Source organism: Antechinus flavipes, chromosome 4, assembly GCF_016432865.1.
Source record: "Antechinus flavipes isolate AdamAnt ecotype Samford, QLD, Australia chromosome 4, AdamAnt_v2, whole genome shotgun sequence".
NCBI classification, from domain to species: domain Eukaryota; kingdom Metazoa; phylum Chordata; class Mammalia; order Dasyuromorphia; family Dasyuridae; genus Antechinus; species Antechinus flavipes.
The window spans coordinates 158,282,908-158,303,815 of record NC_067401.1 but is presented as its reverse complement, the minus strand read 5'-3'; the positions used below and the strand labels follow the sequence as shown (position 1 = coordinate 158,303,815).

General features: G+C 34.6%; 2 protein-coding genes across 7 annotated transcripts in view; one reads left to right on the top strand and one right to left on the bottom strand.

Moving 5' to 3' along the window:
- The window catches only part of ARSG (arylsulfatase G), a 996,823-nt gene that overhangs the window by 806,090 nt on the left and 169,825 nt on the right, over positions 1–20,908 (top strand). The window lies entirely within an intron of this gene.
- The window catches only part of SLC16A6 (solute carrier family 16 member 6), a 94,469-nt gene that overhangs the window by 10,749 nt on the left and 62,812 nt on the right, over positions 1–20,908 (bottom strand). For both annotated transcript variants that reach the window (XM_051995244.1, XM_051995245.1), the window contains one exon: positions 14,919–15,151. In XM_051995244.1, coding sequence (XP_051851204.1) covers positions 14,919–15,144 — 226 coding nt within the window. In that variant the 5' untranslated portion in view covers positions 15,145–15,151. The remainder of the gene's footprint in view (positions 1–14,918; positions 15,152–20,908) is intronic.

The following is a 20,908-nucleotide window of genomic DNA, read 5'->3' as shown; positions in this document are numbered from 1 at the left end:
AATATTTTTGATAGCCATTTTTCAGCATAATTAATTTCTTTTGTAATCTCATGTATTTTATTTCATGCATTTAAAAATATTATTCTGAGAAAGGTTCTTATTGGTTTTACCAGACTACCAAAGAGGTTCAGTTATACAAGAACTCCTCATGTAGTCTAGTACATGCTTAAGTGAGAATGTTTTCTACAGAAATAGTAATTATTGGGTAGGAGGCAGAACAAGATTTGATTAGTATATTTTAAATTTTATGATAAAGGAGAGGAAATTTGGCGGTGATCAAACATGCTAATCTCCTTTTCTGTATCCATAAATTATCTATGTAGATTATGCCTCCCCAATAAAATTTAAACTTCTTGAGATCAATGGTATTTCAAAGCGTTTGGCAAAAGGACAGGTAAGATCCCAAAGATTCCACAGAGGGAGTAAATTCAGGAAGATAGGAAATTCTCAAGAATGAAATTACAAAGATATAAAATGAGATTCAATTTTCATGAGGAAGAAAATGGGGAGTTAGCTAAAGAAACCAAAGTGGTTGTAGAAAGTATTCAACCAACTAATGTTTTTTGTTAGTGATAGTATTTTACTTTTCAGATTGCTTTCACATATATTTCTTTTTAGGTTTTAAAGACTTATACAGAAGATTAAAGCAAAGACAAGTAAAGGTGTTTGACTATAAAAGCCACTAAGGCTTTAGAATAGTGTCATGAATGAGAAATCTCAGAATGAGCTGAAACCGGCAGGGAAAGCTAATGGTAACAAGAGATATTATGTTTGGAGCAAATTGGACAATGACACTAATCAAATACAGAGGGAAGGCAGAATTGTTTATGTATGTATTTTTAGCCAATAAGAAAAATCTATGGAATGGAAAAGGTAGAACAAAAATGACAATGAGAAGTTAATACCCAAGAAAATTAAGGAAGTACTTAAGACAGCACTTAATTGCCCCCATATACCAAAAGAACTGGCAAATGTGTCTGCTGAGTCATTAACAGTGATTTTTTAAAAGCATTTGGGAGATGGGAAAGGTATCACAAGATGGAAGGACATACGCTCCAATTTTTTAAGAGAGAAAGAGAGAAAGAGAGAGAGAGAGAGAGAGAGAGAGAGAGAGAGAGAGAGAATAAACTCTGAAAACTATAGACCAGTGAGCTAACTTGTCTTATTCCTGGAACAATTCTACAACATAGTTTTAAAAGGATAGTTAGTAAATATCTAAAGGAAGTTATAACAAAGAATAATTATAGTTTCATCAAGAACAGGCCATGCCAACCAAACCTTACTTTCTTTTGATAGCTAACACAAGATCACAAAGAGTATTTTAAAAGCTCTTTAAACACACTGAGCTGAGTCAAATAGGAAAAGAAAAAAAAAAAAAACTACTAAGAAAAAATGTGAAATCTTACATTAATTTTAAGAAAGCAACCCTATAATGAAAATTGGTAAATTGGGGGGGCAGCAAATAGTAGACATAATTTGCTTAGATTTTAACAAATTTTAACATTTGATAGTCTCTCAAATCTTCCCATTATATTATTAACAAATTTCTTTGTAGAACTCTTTCTTATTGCCCCTGTCATTCAGCAAAATCTAAAAAACCTCCATTTTTTATTGTATCCAGCTATATCACCCTATTCAAATCCTTAAAGCAATTATCTACCAGCTCCAGTGTAATTCTCCTTCCATTATACTGGGGAATTTGACATACATGTTGATGTTCCCTTAAAAACTCCAGCATGCCAGTTCAGACAGTTCAACATTCATGACCTATACCTTCACTACACTTTCTCCATACACATGGAAACCAGATCACCCCTTTGATCAATAATGCATTTTTAATTCAGTTTTGTAGTTGACACTTCCGTAACTTGACCTATCTCCAGTAAAGTTTTCTTGTGAGACTATATCAAGTCTGTCATTCAGACATAAAATTTCATTCTTTGGATGATCTCAAGATTAACATACAAATGGAATCCTATCAGCAGCTGAAGTTAATCATGTAGGGTAAGATTTAACACAAGGTGGTATTTATGTTAAATAGATATCTTTGACCTAACATGTCCAAAAATTATCTTCCTCTCCCCAAACCTCCCCCTCCTAAACCCAAAGACTACCACTATTCTCCCAACCATCCAGGCTTACAAGGTAGGTATCATCCTTGCCTATCTACTCCTCATATTCAGTCAACTACCAAGTTTTATAACATGTCTCCTATATGCCTTTTTCCCTTCTCTGACAGTGCCCCCATCCTGGTATAGAGTGGCACTTCTCACCTGTATTATTATAACAACCAGCTTCTAATTGGTCTCTCTGCCTCAAGTCTCTCTCCACTCCAATCCATTCTGCCTGCATTCAGCTGCCAAAATTACTTTCCTAACATGCAGGAGTGACCATGTCACATCCTTTACTCAAGAAACTCCCACAGGGCTCTATTTCCAGAATCAAATATAAAGCCCATTATGACCTGGCCATTTCCTTCTTTCTAGTTTTCTTATACCTCACTTTGCCTAAGAGTTCTCTAATACAATGCCACTGACTTCACTCCTGTTTCTTAAAGTATCTTAAGATACTCCATCTCCCCATTCTGGGCACTTTTCAATGGCTATTATCCCATGACGGGAATTTTCTTTCTACTAATTTGCCTTTTCCTAGCTTCCTCCTGACCCACTTTAAATTCTACCATCAGAAAGAAGCTCTTCCCAATCCTCTCTAATCTTAGTTTTGAATCTCATTTAGAAGTTTACCTCCAGTTTAAATGTATATCTAATTTGTAGGTAGTTGTTTGCACATTGCATAAAATTATTTTGCATAATCCCCAATGAGCTCCTTGAGTGCTGGGACAGTGTTTTGGTTTTTACATTTCTTTGTATCCATGGTACTTAGCAGAGTGCCTGGCACATGGCAGGCACTTGTAGACTTAATCCTCTAGTTTGATTACTCTTAATTCCCCTTTGCTAGATAACCCATTGCTTGCAAACAGTGTTTATTTCAAGGTTTTGTCCTGAACTTCCTTTTCTGCTCTCTCTCTCTATACTCAGTGACTTCATCAGCACTCAAGGACATAATTATCATCTCTGTGTAGATGCCTCTCAGATCTGAAGACCTAGCTCTTCTTTCTCTTTTGGTATTCATTCAGTAATCACTAGAAATCTATCATATATCTATATCTATATCTATTTTTTTCCCCTGAGGCAATTGGGGTTACTTAACCCAGAGTCTTGCCAGGGTCAAACAACTAGGAAGTGTTAGGTGTCTGAGATCACATTTGAATTCAGGTCCTCCTGTCTTGTGGGCTGGTACTCTATTCACTGCACCACCTAGCTGCCACCTGAGATTTATTCTAATCACTGATTTATCTATTGGACATTTGCAATTAAATATTGGAAATATTCCAATTAAATAAATTAGTTTTGGCCTTGATCTCTCACACAAACTATTGCATTAGGCTCCTAAATGCTCTCCTTGCCTCAAATGTCACCACTCTTCAATCCATCTTCCATACAACTGCCAAAAATGAAATTCCTAAAAAAAACTTTTAAGGGTTATATCATTCCTTTGTTCAGAAAGTTTATGTGGCTTGCTTCCACTAAGATCAAATAAAAATTATCTCTGTTTGGCATTTAAAACCCTTCAAAATATGGTTGCTGCCTACTTGTGCAGGATTATTGAATATTTCTTCCTTTCGTGGACATTATGGTCTAAGACAAAATAACCTGCTTGTTATTTACTAAGCAAATATTGCATCTCACATATTGATACCTTTGCACAGGCACACCCCATTAACTGCAGCCTCCTTAGCACCTTCAAAAAGCACTATCTCCTATATGAGATCTGTTTTGATTCCTCCATTTCTACTTTTCCTGGCTGGCTAAAAAAAAAAAAATTGACTAAATTTAGCATGTAAAAATATATATTCCTCTGATATATTTTAAACTCCTTGAGGGCAAGGAATATTTTCTTTATGTTTTTGTATTCAAAGTGTCTAAGACAGTGCCTGGCACATAATAGGTGCTTAAATAAATACTGATTATTTGATACTTTCTTATGGAAAAGATGGAAAGATATGGGCCCAACAATAGTATAATTAGGTTCATTTAGAACTGTTTGGTGATACCAAGAAAGTAAATAATAATAGTTTGATGCCTACATGGAAAGAAGTTTTCAGTAGACTATTCCAGGGATCTGTGCATGGCCTTGTGCTATTTAACATTTTTTTTGGTCACTAATAGAGATAAAAACATAGCATATTTAACAAATCTGCAATTGACAGAAAATCGAAAGCTACAGCTAAAATAGTCGATCATCAAACAAGTGGCTAAAATAGCCCACAAAACTCCTAAGTACAGTGAACCAGACTAAAATATAATTGGGAAATATTTAACAAAATAAATATACAATAAAACATAAGATAATGTTACTATGTGGTTCTAAGTCAATATGAGGCTTGTAGAGATTCTTATATATAATTTAGTAGCTCCCACTTGAGTTGGACACCACTGTAGTAAATAAAAATGAAAACCCCAGTAAGATGAAATATAGTAGTGATAAAGGAAAAGTCTTACACTGGGTTAAAAAAAATAAACTTCACAACCACAAGATAAGAGAGGTATGGCTAGTTGAACACTCACTAATCTGAAAAGGTTTTGGTGCTTCACTATACTCAAAGTTCAGTCAGTCAACGATGTGATCTGGTAGCCAAAAAAGCCCATGTGATTTCAGGTTGCATTAAGAGATATACAGTATCTAAAAATAAGGAAATGCAAGCCCCACTGTACTCTGTCCTAGTTAAACTCCATCTGAAGTATCAAGTCTAATCCTAATCACATTTTACAAAAGAAACTTAAGAAAAGGGACTGCCTTACTTGTTGAGGATCTTTTTTGGGTGGGTAAGTGGGAAAAGTTCCTTCTTTTTTCCTCTTTTTCTTTCCTCCTCCTCCTCCTTCTCCTTTTTCTTCTATCTCCTCCTCCTTTTTTCTTCTATCTCCTCCTCCTCCTCCTTCTTTCTCTCTCTCTCTCTCTCTTTCTTTTTTTTTTTTTTTTTTTTTTTTTTGCTGAGGCAATTGAGGTTAAGTGACATGCCCAGGGTCACCAGCTAGGAAGTGTTAAGTGTCTGAGGTCAGATTTGAAGTCTGGCTCTCCTGACTTCAAGGTTGATTCTCTACGCCATGTAGTTGTCCCCCAAAATTTTTTTTTCAAATATAGATTGGACTAATTGATCACTGAGGTCCTAATGCCGAAAATTCTAGTAGGCAGGTAGTCTTCCACATTCTGCATCAAGATCTCAGGTGAGCCTGCTACCAAGAAGCAGACCATTCCACTTTTAGATACTTGTAATTGTTAGGAAGTTGTTCCAACAAATCTTAATTTTCTTCTATCAAATGGTCTAGTTCTGCTAGCCTGGGCCAAGTAAAACCAATCCAGTCCTCCTCATGACAACCTTCCAAAAATGTAAGATCTGTTATCATGTCCTAAGTTCTTTCTTCTCCAAGAAAAACATACCTAAGCTTTTTCACTGGATCCTAATCATGGTGTCTATCTTCTTCACTAGTCTTTTCACTTTCTTTATTTTCATAATGCTCTCCAGCTATTCAGTGTCCTTCCCAAAATCTATTTCCAAATCTGAATTTATATATCTGACTTCATTTTGGATATAGTACTTTTCTTCTGGTAGCCTTAAACAGCATTATTTTGACTTATCCTACTAACTCACTGAGCTAGTCCATTACAAACCTGTGGTTTTTATTATAAAAATTCTTATCTAACAATGCCTCTCCCATCCTATACTTATAATATTTTTTAAAACTAGGCACAGAGCTTTATATTTGCTTCTATTATGTATTTCTCTCTTTCTCTCTCTTTTTTTTAAAATAGGGGATCACATGACTAGCAAAACGGTACAGTTGTTTTCAATAAACTTCAACATTTCCCTTCTCCTAGGGAATTATGTAGTAGATACAGAATAAAATAAGAAACACCATAATGGATAGTTTAAAAATTCATAAAAGAACACAGGAGAACTTAATTATTTAATGCACTTACTCCATGATCCCCTTTCAACCTATTTTATTTCTTTTTTGTTTTGTTTTGTTTTTTACTGAGGCAATTGGGGTTAAGTGACTTGCCCAGGGTCATACAGCCAGGAAGTGTTAAGTGTCTGAGGTCAGATTTGAACTCAGGTCTTCCTGACTTCAGGGCTGATGCTCTATCCATTCTGCCATCTAGCTGCCCCCAACCCATTTTATTTCTAAAAACATGAGTGCAAGTAATCTTACAGCCTGTGCTTGACTGTCAGGGTTTCTCCCCGTTCTTCCCCATACCAGGGACAATCTTAATCCCTCTCCACCTCACAAGAGGTAGCAGATACTGATTCCTTCAAATTCCTTGAAGGAAAAGGAGAATACTTGGAGGAAGAGGGTAAGAAAGTCTTGGAGAGCAGTCATGAGAGGGGAATGAGCTTCCATCCAAGGGAAAGAAAATTAGAAACTCAGCAAGAGACAGCTCTGTCCAAGAGTTTTGCTGTGGGCAGGAACCTTTCCATGTAACCAAATCTCACAACTGGAGCAGACAGCAGGGGGTTCTGGGTGATAATGGAAAGGAACAGAGGGGGTTAAAGAGTGTGGTGGGAAATCAAAGACAAGTGATTAAGAATGCTAGAGAGAAGCTAGAAGTATAAAAGTCCAAGAAAAGAAAGCCTAAATAAATATGTAATTCATAAATATATAAACCAACAGAAAGATGAAAGGAAGAATGAGTAAAAACTTGGCGAAACCAGAAGGAAGAGTGAATCAAAGTTCTCTGATCAAAAAGGGAATTCTGTAAATAATTCTAAGATCACAAAATGACACCAAGAATTTCCAGAATAATTTAAAAGAGAATCAAAACTGTTAGAAGAAAATATTAAGAGGGCAATTAGGCTGAAAAGACAGAGGTCTCAATGAAGAATCTTATGTAGTTCAGTCCATCATTTTAAGCTATGGAAAAATGTTCTCATTTTTGATCCTAAAGGTTGGAACTCTTGTCTCATTATCCCCAAATGAATAGTAGATACAGAGTGAAAAATCCAGTCAAAATTAGGTCAACTGACACATAACATAAGAAAAACTTCATCATGTTTAAGATTTTCTGTGATCAGAACTAGTCTGATTTTATTCCACTGTTTAAAATTCCGGAGTTTCAAAAGGTAAGTGGTGCAGTGGATAGAGCACTGATCCTGGTATCAAGAGGATCAGTCTCAATGGAGACTGAATGTAAATCAACACATGATAGGTTCACTCTTCCCCTCTTCCCCCTCCCATCTTTTTTCTTCTGTTTTTTTCCCTCTTGTAGTTTTGCCCTTTTGTTCTGATTTTTCTCTCCTAATATGATTTATAAGGAAAACTAAAACAATAAGAAAGGAAAGGAAAAAAGAATTAAATAAGTAAAATAAATAAAACTGGCCTCAGATACTTAACATTTACTGGCTGTGAGATCCTAGGCAAATTACCAGTAGATGGGATAGGTAAAGATATTAAGGAGATAAACTGAAAAATTCATTTGGATTTAATTTATACTATATTATGCTTTATTTTTTCTTCTCTTCCTCCTCAGCTCATAGCTTCCCAATTATGTTTCATTTAGGTTGACATTAACAGCTTGTTAAGACTACAATTAATTGGGGCAAAGGATGATGGGAAGTGCAGCAAAGTATCTCAGGGAAAACAGACCAGAAATCAAAGTTGACTTCATAAGCAGAATTTAGTAAAATTTAAACCAATATTTAATATGATTTGTAAGCAAAGTATCATTATCTAGAGGCAATATGATAGAGGAAAAAGAAGTTCATATTCTGCTGGTGTTATAAAAAAAAATAAGATAGAAGTTTTTTGTTGACAACATCGTTGTCCTTAATGATAGAAGAGAATAAATTCAAGCTCTTTAAATCTGAAACCTGAGCATAACACATATTAATTAGCTTTCTGAGAAAATTAACCCTCATAACTCGGAAATATTATCTTCATTAAATCTTAATAATAGTTGGATACAAGATCCTTTTAATCACATGACTAGTTATAGATTTTATAAATCAATGTTAGAATTAAGAAGATAACAATCTATACATTGGGTAAGAAATATGTAGAGCATAAACCCTAAGAGGTTGTAGAGTTTAAAACACAAGTAGACTCATAGGCTTATAGGATTTAGTGCTGGAAGAGACTTTAGAAATCATTTAATCTATCTTCATTTTACAGATTAGAAAACTGAGGTTTTAGGAGGGTTAAGTGATTGGCCCAAGATCACAGAGCTAGTAAGTAGTAGATCTAACATTTGACATCACAGCCTCTGATTTTAAAACTATTGCCTTGTTTTAGTATACCACATTCTTCATTATGGAGCACAATCCACTGATCCAATCCAGTGAGGCATTTCATAAAGATTCCTTGAGACAGTAATGGAACAAAGTTTCCTGCATGATGTGTTGTTCCCATATGGTAGAATTTTTGGCAGACAAGGCAAGATTGTTTGGGATTGTCATATGATTAGCAAGATGATATTGAGTTTCTTTACACATGCTGTTCAAACTCCACATCTTTAAAAAAAAATAATCCTCATGGCAGTGATTCAGTCTAAACCCTTTTCTTCTATCCTATAATAAGCAGAAGACACTAACTTGGAATACTCAAAGGAAAAGAAGTACAAATGATAGTAAAGAGGAGAAGAGGCAAGGTGGAACCAACTGAAGGGAGTCCTAAGGAGTTTCTGTATCTAAGATAAAGACAACTGAAAAACCTAACTGGGATCTCTCTTTCTCCTCAGTGTTTACTCTGGACAGAAAGCTAGTTGGGTCACTAAAGCACAGGGGATGAATGTGCTACCTTGGGCATCAGTGCATAGTTTAATGGAAGCTAAATGGAAACCAGAAATAAGCTACTAAAAATAAAAACAAATGAAAAACAAAAAGTTTTTAAGAGAAAAAAAATGAGTAAAAGTAAGCCTACCTCCTAAGCAGATAAAATTCTCTTTTTCAGTGGGGATTTTGGGTTCATTTTACTTCTTAATATATAATACTTATTCAATGTGTTATGATTTTTCTTGGAATTTTATGTAATTTTCCTTCTGTCTTTATGAGAATTACCCACAGATCCTGTATGAAACAATAGCAAGAAACTCCACAATGATTCAAAAGATAAATAAAATTTTAAAAGATATTAATTTGGAAATTAGAGCATAATCAGTTTTCAACACAAAATTAAAGAAGACAAATAATAAGCTAAAGAATTTTGAGCACAAGATATCTTTCCAAAGAAATGAAGGTGCTGAAAAATGAAATGACAGATTTAAAATTCAGAAATGCAGAAATGGAAGAAAATTTAGCAGAAAAGAAGTAAAAGATAATAATTTTGAAAAAAAAATACACGAATTTATAAATGACAAATTGATTGATCTGGAATTCAGGATATGAAGAAGTTTTAACTTAAGAATCATGGGTCTCCTTGAAGAATTATGAAAATTTTAAAATTCTGAATTTCATACTACAGGAAATAATACAGGAAGAGTTCCCAGAACTGTTGAATACTGACAGCAATATCCAAAGAAAACAAAACTCAATGATCTGAATACAAGAAACATCTAAAAATAGATACAAACAGAATGAAAACGAGAGGCTGAACAATATGTTCTCTTTTTCTCCTCACACACACCAGGCATTCCAAAAACAGAATAAATTTCATCTCTGCTCTCAGACACCAAAAATTGTCAATGCTGTAAAATTACCCATGCATATAACTTGTAAATAAAAAGTTATAAAAAACAAAAACAAAAACAAAACTGATATTGTTAGTTCAACTATTAGTTAAAAATAGAGGAAAACAAAACTCCCAAAATAAAAACAATAAGATAAATTCACAATAGGAAACAAAAATTAATAGAACACTCTATACAGTTATTTACTGACAAACCCAAACACTGAAAAGAAAAATTTCAGTATATCCAAAATTCAGTATTTTCATACTAGATGATAGGAATGAAAACATAGTTTGACATTAGGGAAACATAATCCTTAAAACTGTGAACCCAAATTCCAAAGTGTTATCAATACACTTATCCTAGTCAATAGAGAAGTAAAGCAAGAGTGCATCTATTTTCCCTACTACTATCTGACGTAGTTTAAAAAATGTGAGAATAGAAATGAAAAAAAAATTAAAACATAATCATTGGAAAAGAAAAGCCATAATTATCTCTATTTACAGATGATAGTGATTTAAAATTTTTTCCAAAATATTTAAAAAGACGAATCTCAAAACACTTCAGCAAAAAAAAAAAAAAAAAGCATTTTCATTAAAATCTATCTATATACTTCAATTTATGTGATTTGCTATTCTCATAGTCTCCCATCTCTTTTTTTTGTTGTTGTTGTTTTGTTTTTGTTTTTGCTAAGGCAATTGGGGTTAAATGACTTGCCCAGGGTCACACAGCTGGAAAGTGTTAAGTGTCTGAGATCAGATTTGAATTCAGGTCCTCCTGACTTCAGGGCTGGTGCTCTATCCACTGCACTACCTAGCTGCCCCCTCTCCCATCTCTTTAGTGAAAGGAGAGAGATTGCTTCTTCTCAACTTTTCTGTAGAAACAATATTGGCCATTATAATTTAGTTACTATGTATATTATTTTCCTAGTTCTATATTAATTCAATATATAAGTATCTTCCCATGTTTCTCTGAATTATCCATACTCATCTTTTCTCAGAGCACAGTGATAATCCATTACATTTGTTCAGGCATCCCCAGTTGATGGGCATTCCCTTTTTTCCAGTTTATACCAATGCCAAAAAAAGTGCTATGAATATTTTGGTGTATATGAGACCATTTTGTCTTTGAAGTATAGTTGCATGGTAGATAGAATGCTATCATTGGTTTCAGGAAGATCTGAATTCGAATCCTTTCTCACACACTACCTGTGAGACTCCAGGTAAGTCACTTAACTTACTTGTGCTTCAGTTTCTCATTAGGTTTCTCATTTCTCAGAGGGCCTCTGAAAGCTCTTCTAATTCTAAAACTATAATCCTAAGTGAGAGTTCTGAATCAGATTATAGTTATTTTAATTAAATAATTTTAAAGCAAATTCCAAATGGCTTCCTAGAGTAGTTGAAAAAATTCATAGCTGCACCACTAGTGAAATATGACAGTATACCTCTTTCACAGCCCTTCCAACACAAACTATTTCCATATATTGTCATCATTACCTTTGTTTCTAGGTGTAAGGTGAAATCTTAGAACTATTTTGATTTTCATTTCTCTTAGAGATTTATAGCTGTTTTTCATATCTTTATTAATAGAGTATAATTTTTCATGTCAGAATTCTTTGTCTTTTGAATATTTATCCATGTGAATCATCGCACTCCTTATGTTAGCAAAGAAATGGGAAAAAGTAGATGTTTATCAACTGAGGAATAGCTAAATACATGTTGATATATAAATATGATGGAATATTATATCATCATAAGAGATGGCAAACATGAGGACCTGAGAAAAAGAAAGATGTCTATGCATTGAAAAGTGAAGAGGATGCAGCTAGGTGGCACAGTGAATAGAGCACCAACCCTGAAGTCAGGAGGACCCGAGTTCAAATTTGGCCTCAGACACTTAACACTTCCTAGCTGTGTGACTGTAGGCAAGTCACTTAACCCCAGTTGCCTCAGCAAAAAAAAAAAAAAAGAAAAGAAAAAGAAAAGAAAAAGAAAGAAAAAAAGAAAGAAAAAGAAAAGTGAAGCAGACAGAACTAAGAAAACAATATACATAATTACAAAAAATGTAAATGAAAAGAATGACCAAACAAACTGAGCAGTGTATAATTATAATGATAAAGGTTGGCCCTACAAAGAAAACATCTATGTTTCCCTTCATTGAAGAGGTGCAGGTCTAGTTGTGGAATGTTGATATACTACTGTTACTCTTGGCAGATATATTGATTTTATTTTTAAAAAATAAAATTTTTGTTATAGAAGAAGATTTGGTGGATAGGAGAACAGTGTATTTAGAAATAATATGATATAAAAAGCAAATGGAATAAATAAAAAACAGAAATTTTTAAAAAACCTACTATGCCCAATAGTGAGTGGAGGTATATTCAAAAGGGAAAGAATATGATAGAAAAGAAGAGAAACAACATAATCCAGATGAAAAGGCATAAGAAGAGATATTGATATGCACTGTTATAAAGAACTTTCAATATGTTTGGGAGTGGGGGGTGGGTAAATGAGAAGGAAAATATCCTAGTGAGACCATAGAGCCATTAAAAGCTTGGAATCTACTATTCATTCAAAGAAACTTTTTGAATGCTTACTGTGTGCAAGGCACTGTATATACAAAGACATAAACAAAGTAGTCCCTGTCCTAAGGGAGTTTAAATTCTATCGAAGAAAAAAGTATTCATATAAAAAAGAAAATGCAAAATACATATAAAAATAAATAATTTCTGTATTGTGAGGAATTAGCATAGTGTTCCTATAAGAGTTGGGAAATTGAGCTGATCCTCGAAGAAAACCAAAGACTCCATGAGATAGAAGAGGGCAGAGAGTATATTCCAAGCTTAGACACAGGGTTTAGAAGTGATTTGTCTTATATGAAGAATAGCACAGTTATGTTATTTTATGTTATGTTATTTTATGATAACTGTACAATCTGTAGTGCAAATGACTGTCACCTCAGTTCCAAAGCCAGGAATCCTATTTTATTGCACCTTATATGCTTATCCATCTATTCATCTTGGACATCTTTTCTATCTTCTAGGAAAATTATTTTTGTGATACACTTGAGTGGATGCTAAACCTTGATTAGAATACTATGTCCAGTTCTGAGGATTGGATGTCATTTGAGGGTTGGATAAAAACTAGACAAAATTTATACTGGAGAAGAAAGGCCTAAAAATCCTGAGAGGACATGATTAGTATTTTGTAAATATTTGAGAGACTATCTTGTGCAAGAGGGAGAAATAGGCAAAAGAAAGATCAATGAGCAGAAGTTAAAAGAAAACAGATTTTCACATAATATAAGGGAAGGAAGAGGGAAAAAAACTTGCTTAAAGTAGTACCTGTCTAAAATTCAAATGGACAACCCTGGGGATTATGAAAGCACTGCCATCACTAGTTTTCTAGTAAAGATTTAGTGTCTGCATGTTAGGAATGCTGTAGCTGCTATTCATTCTCTGCATAGGAATTGGACTAGATGACCTTTTTGATCCTTTAGGATTCAAAGAGTTTATGATTCTAGCTTGCCAAAAACCAAAATAGCTGAATGCTACTACTTTGAGATTAGCATAACTAGACAGTTGAATTGATAAAAGGGGCCACCTTGACAATCTAGATTCTATGACTATTTTTGGTTCCATAGTTTTTCTTGTTTTATTCCCTGTGTTTGGAATATCTTTTTGTTCAATATCTGCTTACTAAAATCCTTTCCCATCTTTTAAGATCCTGCTCAGATTTTCCCTAATTCCCTCCTCCTTTCTCATGGAAATAAAAATTCCATCATTCCAAACAACATTATACAGAACTTTAAATCTAATGCACCTATGTTTCATTCAGTATTACAGCTGTTATTTGTATATATTTTACTGTCATCTTAATATTAGATTGAAAGCACCTTAAGGGCACGAACAATTGTTTTTATTTTTTGTTGTTGTTGTTTGTTTTCAGTTATTCAAGAAGAATTTATTAGTGCCTTCTATGTATGAAGCATTGTGCTGGACTCTGGGGATGCAAACACAAAACAAAATAATACCTAACTTCAAGGAGCTTATTAGTTGGATTAGAAATCTAGAAAGGACTATCATAAGTCACCTAATACAGTACTTCCATTTTACAGATTAGGAAATTGAGGGCAAGGGAGGTTAGATGACTTATTGAAGGTTACTTGGGGTAAAAGCATCAGTGAGTGGCAAAATTTGAGCCCCAGATCTCTGACTCCTGAGGCCATGGTCACTCTTGTTCTTTGTTCAGTTGTCCCACTCTTCCTGACTCTATTGGGATTTACTCAGCAAAGATAGTAGGATAGTTGGCCATTTCTTTCTCTAGTTCATTTTACAGAAAGGCAATTGAGGCAAACAGGGTTAAGTGACTTCCCCAGGGTCACACAACCAAAAAGCATCTGAGGTCAGATTTGAATTCAGGAAGATGAGTCTTCCTTATTCATTTATCCACTGCACTACCTCCTTGCTCTTTATTCTCCTGTACTAGGACTTTAAAGATCTTTCTCACTTCACAGTAAATACAAAGCTTTAATAATGACTTTGCTTTTTTATACCACACATATTTTCCAATATTAGAGCTGTAACCCTCTTTTTTTCTTAAAGAAAAGTTAAGTAAAAGCAATTATCAAGGTTGCTGCTTTCGGTAATATATGCAATAATCAGTGTACTCCTAGTTCCTTACTCCTTGACTAAGTATACTCTTTACTATTTTTTTTCCTGGAATCTTAAAGAAGGTGAAAATTGATGTGATTACAATAACAAAACTAAAAGAAGGGGAACAATTGTTTTTAAAAAGTTTTACTTCTCATGACTTTTGTATATAGTAGGCGCTCAATAAATGTCTACTGGATTGGGTTGTTGAATTAGGTCTTTCTCTAATTTCTTCAGCTGGAAAAAAAAAAGTGTGATAACCCTAACCCAGGGGTCCTCAAACTTTTTAACTAGGGGACCAGTTCACTATCCATCAGACTACTGGAGGGCCGGACTGTAGTAAAAACAAAAACCTTATGTGAGCCTTTAAATAAAGAAACTTCATAGCCCTGGGTGAGGGGGATAAACATCCTCAGCTGCCACATCTGGCCCGTGGGCCGTAGTTTGAGGACCCCTGCTAACCAATGAAATAAGCTCCAATTCAATAAAATTTCTAAATAAGTTAATAAAAACCATAAATTTAACACATAATTTGAAAGATACTTACCTGTAAATGTTAGCACAAACACGCATATTGATATTATCCATGAGATTCTGCTGTTGGTTTCCTTAAAACTGTTCATTATGTCATTAAAGAAGACACCAAATGATTTGATGACACCATATGTAAGTGCTTCTACCAAGAAAAATGAAAAAGCCACTACCCAGCCCCATCCTCCATCAGGCACTTCAGAATAAACATTTTCACTTAAACACTTTCTTCTCTCCGTCATTCTTGATCTGAAATTAAAAAAGAAATAAAACATTTCTTAACTTAGATGGCCATGAAGCAGGCTTACCAAACTATAAGAACAAATATGATCACCTGAATTTTTTTTTATGTTGCTATAACTAAACTAAACTACTAAAACAGTCAAAATTATATGTCATATAGATAGCTATAGTCTGGTAACTGGTCTTTGAAATGTGCTCAAAAAATACCAGCTACTATATAACTATAACTAGTTCTAATTGCTGGCACTTACAGTATTTGAAGCAAAGATCTTTATATATTATCTTGTTTGATTTTTACAACCATCTGGGAATAAAGGTCCTATTATTATGCCCATTTTATAGATGAAAAACTTGCCCAAAGTTACAGTTTTATAAGGTGGAATTTAAATTAATGTCTTGCTGATTCCAATTCCAACTTTTACCTGTGCCATTTCAACTGACCTAGAATGAGTAGTTCAGCTTAATTCTCTGTTGATACTATGTTGAGTTTTTGGTATTGGGATTGAAGGGATATCAGTAAGTACACATTATCACTTGCAATGATTTTGCCATTTTAAATTTCTAAAAATGGTATAGGATTTTAAAGCTACAAAAAAGTCAGCCAAAATAAATATAACTTTGGCTCTGAAGATTTGTATCCTTGCATAATTAAATCTTGGTGCCTAAAGGTTGCTTTCAATGCAGTTAACTTCAGTAGGCATTTATTAAGGGCTAACTCTATGCTAAGCACTAAGATAGATGCTAGAGATACTGAGACCAAAATAAAACATAAGCAAGAAAGCAAACAAACAAGTAAATAAAATGAGGCAAGTGGTCCCTTTCTTCAAGGGACTTAAATTCTATTGTCAATTCACTTGATAATAAAAACTGCTTGTAATTCTTCAGAATAAGACATCAGTAAGTCATCTAATAAGTATTTATTAATCACGTAATAAGTTCCAGGTGATAACAATGACTAACATTTACATAGTACTTACTATGCACCAGGCACTGTTGTAAGTGCTTTTAATGGGGAAAATAACATGTAAATAACTATATAATAAAAGATATATGCAGAGAAGATGGAATGTTGTTTTAGACGGAAGATACTGGGGAAAGAACCAGGGAAAAGTCCTGCTGAAGAAGGGGTTAATCCATCAACATAATTTATTTAAGTATCTACTGTATCAGGCTTTGTCTAAGTAATACTATTGTTGTTTGTCCTTTGTTCTCAAAGAGGACCATGACAGCAAGTAAGTTGGGCTGTACAAATATCACCTGCCTCACTTTCTCCTCCAGAGCCATCTGGGTCTAGTGGCAAGATAGAGATCAGGACAGCCAGAGAAAATGCTTCAAGCAAGAGATGAAGTGTCGAGTTTGAAGAACAGTAAAGAGACCAATGGGACTTAGAGGAGACCAGAGACAGAGAGTGGAGAAGTGAGAGCATATTTCAGGGAGTATGTAACAAGACATACAAGTAAATAGGATTTGAAGCAAGGAGGGTTGTGCAAAGTCACTAGGCTCACTTTCTCCCCTGGAGTGGACAGATATAGATCTGTACACCTGGAGATGGCCCTGGATGCAGTGGGAGACCTTGCTCTCTTTAAACAAGTCTTTCCCAGATTTCAGTTTGAGGCAACCACTGTAATAGTGACCAAGGTTGGGTAAGAAATAAGGCAGACAATGGTCTTTTTTACCTAATTAAAACAAAACAAAACATTAATCTGGAAGGGAAAGACTCTCATTGTTTCTGTTTCGGCCAGAAACCTCCCCTCCCCCCCTTTTTAAATAGCTTTATATTGACAGAACATATGCATGGGTAATTTTTCAACACTGACCCTTGCAAAAACTTCTGTTCCAACTTTTCCCTTCCTTCCCTCCACCCCCTCCCCTAGATGACAGGCAGTCTCATACATGTTAAACATGTTAAAGTATATCTTAAATACAATATATGTATACATATTTATGCAGTTCTCATTGCACAAGAAAAATCAGATTTAGAAAGGCAAAAATAACCTGGGAAGAAAAACAAAAATGCAAGCAGTCCACATTCATTTCCCAGTGTTCTTTCTCTGGGTGTAGCTGGTTCTGTTCATCACTGATCAATTGGAACTGAATTGGATCTTCTCATTGCTGAAGATAACCAATTCCATCAGAATTGATTCTCATATAGTATTGTTGCTGAAGTATATAATGATCTCCTGCTCATTTCACTTAGCATCAGTTCATATAAGTCTTTCCGAGCCTCTCTGTATTCATCCTGCTGTTTATTTCTTACAGAACAATAATATTCCATAACATCTATATACCATAATTTATCTAACCATTCTCCAATTGATGGGCATCCATTCAATTTCCAGTTTCTAGTTACTATGAAAAAAGGGCTGCCACAAACATTTTGGCACATACACTGGGACCTATTTTTAAAAATATTTTTTCATTTACTTACTTATTAAAGCTCTTTATTTTAAAACATATGCATAGATAATTTTCAACATTCATTCTTGCAAATTCTTATGTTCCAAATTTTTTCCATTCTTCCCACCCCTTCCCTAGACAGCAAGTAATCCAATATATGTTAAACAATTCTTCTATACATATTTCCACAATTATGCTGCACAAGAAAAATCAAATCAAAAAGAAAAAATAAGAAAACAAAAGGCAAGCAAACAATAAAAAAGTGAAAATATTATGTTGGGATCTACACTTAGTCCCCATAGTCTTCTCTCTGGGTGTAGATGGCTCTCTCTGTCACAAGTCTATTGGAATTGGCCTGAATCACCTTGGAGTTGAAAAGACCCATATCCATCAGAATTGATCATCATATAATCTTCTTGTTGCTGTGTTCATTGTTTTCCTGGTTCTACTCACTTCACTTTGCAACAGTTCATCAAAATCTCTCCAGGCCTCTCTGAAATTATTCTGCTGATATATTTTTTTATAAAATAATATTCCATAACATTCATGTACTATAACTTATTCAGACATTCTCCAGCTAATGGTGATCCACTCAGCTTCCAGTTCCTTGTCACTACAAAAAGGGCTGCTACAAACATTTTTGTACATGTGGGTCCTTTCACCTTTTTATAATCTCTTTGGGATACAGGCCCACTAGAGACACTTGCTGGATCAAAGGTTTGCACAGTTTGATAACCCCTTGGGCATAGTTCATTATTGCTTCCTAGAAAGGTTAAATCAGTTCACAATTTCACCAACAGTGTATTAGAGTCTAGGACCTAATTTTGGCAAATGAGAGCCAGAGTGATTTGAGTTTAAAGCAGGGTCCTTAAGAAAGAAATCTAGCCCCAAACCCTAAGATTTCTTTTAAGGTTTCAGTGATCAAAATTTGTATTCCCTTGGGTAGAGTCCCTATAGTTAAGGATATGATACCCTGTGTGGGCCAAGGGGAGGAAAGGGAAAGAAGAAAAAGAAAAAAAGAAACTGAGTTGCCCAACTGACAGTTCCAGTTGGGTCCCCAGAAGGGGCATTCCTACTCAAAGAAAGACAGGCCACTTTCAGATTCTAAGATTCTCAGATTTAAGGTTAATTTACCATACATGTTTGAAAAGGGACAAATACTATTATCTTACCTAATGGCTCTCTCATTCCTAAAGTAAAGTTTCAAAGCTTCTTAAAAAAAAGTTGAAATTCACTTTTTATAGTGTCATTAAAAAAAAAAATTGACTGAATAAAATAAAAGCATAAGATTGCTTATAGGAAGCTTGCACTCTCTACAGTAGAGTTTTTTTTTTTTTTTTTTTTTAAAGCATTTGGACACATTACTAAAATAGAATTGGGATTGAACAAAGATAGAACAGGGGTTCTTAAAATGCAAAAAGCCTTGAAACGAATCTTCAGTAGCCTCCAGAGAACTTTACAACTTCCTTCAGCTATCCTTTACCTTAACAAGTTATAACATTCGACTACTGGGTTTTTATCCCAAAGAGATTTTAAAGAAGGGAAAGAGACCTGTATGTGCAAGAATGTTTGTGGCAGCGCTCTTTGTAGTGGCTAGAAACTGGAAACTGAGTGGATGCCCCTCAATTGGAGAATGGTTGGGTAAATTGTGGTATATGAATGTTATGGAATGTTATTGTTCTGTAAGAAATGACCAGCAGGATGAATACAGAGAGGCCTGGAGAGACTTACATGAAATGGGGCTGAGTGAAATTAACAGGACCAAGAGATCATTATATACTTCAAGAACAATACTATATGATCATCAATTCTGATGGACCTGGCCATCTTCAACAATGAGATGAACCAAATCAGTTCCAATAGAGCAGTAATGAATTGACCCAGCTACAACCAGGGAAAGAACTCTGGGAAATGACTATGAACCATTACATAGAATTCCCAATCCCTCTATTTTTGTCCCTCTGAATTTTTGATTTCCTTCACAGACTAATTGTATACTATTTCAAAGTCCGACTCTTTTTGTACAGCAAAATAACTGTTTGGACATGTATACATATATTGTATTTAATTTATACTTTAACATGTTTAACATGTATTAGTCAACCTACCATCTGGAGGAAGAGGTGGGGGGAAGGAAGGGAAAAATTGGAACAAAAGGTTTTGCAATTGTCAATGCTGAAAAATTACCCATGCATATATCTTGTAAATAAAAAGCTATAATTAAAAAAAAAGAAGAAGAAGTTATAACCGACAACAGATCATGATTGGATAAGGGAAATTCAGAGTTAATGAATATGGAAATAGTGCGGGTGTAGAGGAGGGAGGGTGGAGGAGTAGGCCTTGGGAAATGAGTAATTTGAGGAACTGAGAAACAAGAGTGTTTAAGGCAGTATTACTATGTATGTTGAAGTCCTCTAGTGTGAAGGTAGAAGTTGGGGGCAGGGCCATCTCCAGGTACTCTGATTTATATCTAGCCACTAGAACTACATTGTTCTAGGAGAGAAAGTGAGGCTGTACAGCCCTATCTCACTTAAATCTAATTCATTTGCATGTAATTGAATTACCTTTCTGAATGGTCCTCTTCCAGAAAAATGTTCAAACAACAACCTTTAAGTAGTTGTAGGAGGTGCCCTATAGGGGATCCAAGTGGAACTGACACAAATCCCTCCTTTCCTTTCCATTCCTTCTTCCTTCTTTCTGTCCATACAAGATATACTCCTACTTCTGGGTTCTCTACCCAAAGGAATGTAAATGTTGATCATTGAAACCTCACAAGACATCTTGAGGTTTATGGGCTATATTTCTTTTTAAAATTATTTTAATTAAAAAATAAAGAACATTTTTCACTTAATCTCTATATCATTTAATCTCTGCTCAGAAAGAAACATTTCCAAAGAGAATCCCAAACAAACAAGATATTCAGCAACTTTAGACAAAACCAGATTGGAACAGAACTGTTTGGGCCATTTGACTCCATCTCTTTATGAGTGAAAATCACAGTGTAGAACCACTTCAGAGCATTCATGTTCTTACTGTTGATTACCTGAGACATCTAGACTAAAATTTCGTTGTTCTAACAAAAAAAGAAAACTCCCAAGACTAAGAACTTAGGTAGATTTCTTTCTTAAGAACCAAGCTTTAAACCCAAAACACTCTGACTCTCACTGATTGGCTAAAAATAGTTCCCTGGCCAAACCCCACTTGGTCATGGTTGGGGTCCTGAATGACCCAAAGCTAATGTAAATAGCAATTGAATCTGTTTTGTCCAGAAACACCAAGTCTTCCCCTCCCTGATTTTTTTTTTTTAAAGTAGTAAAAGAAGCCATCTCTGCCTTATTTTTTAATTGGACTTAATCATTTAAAGTG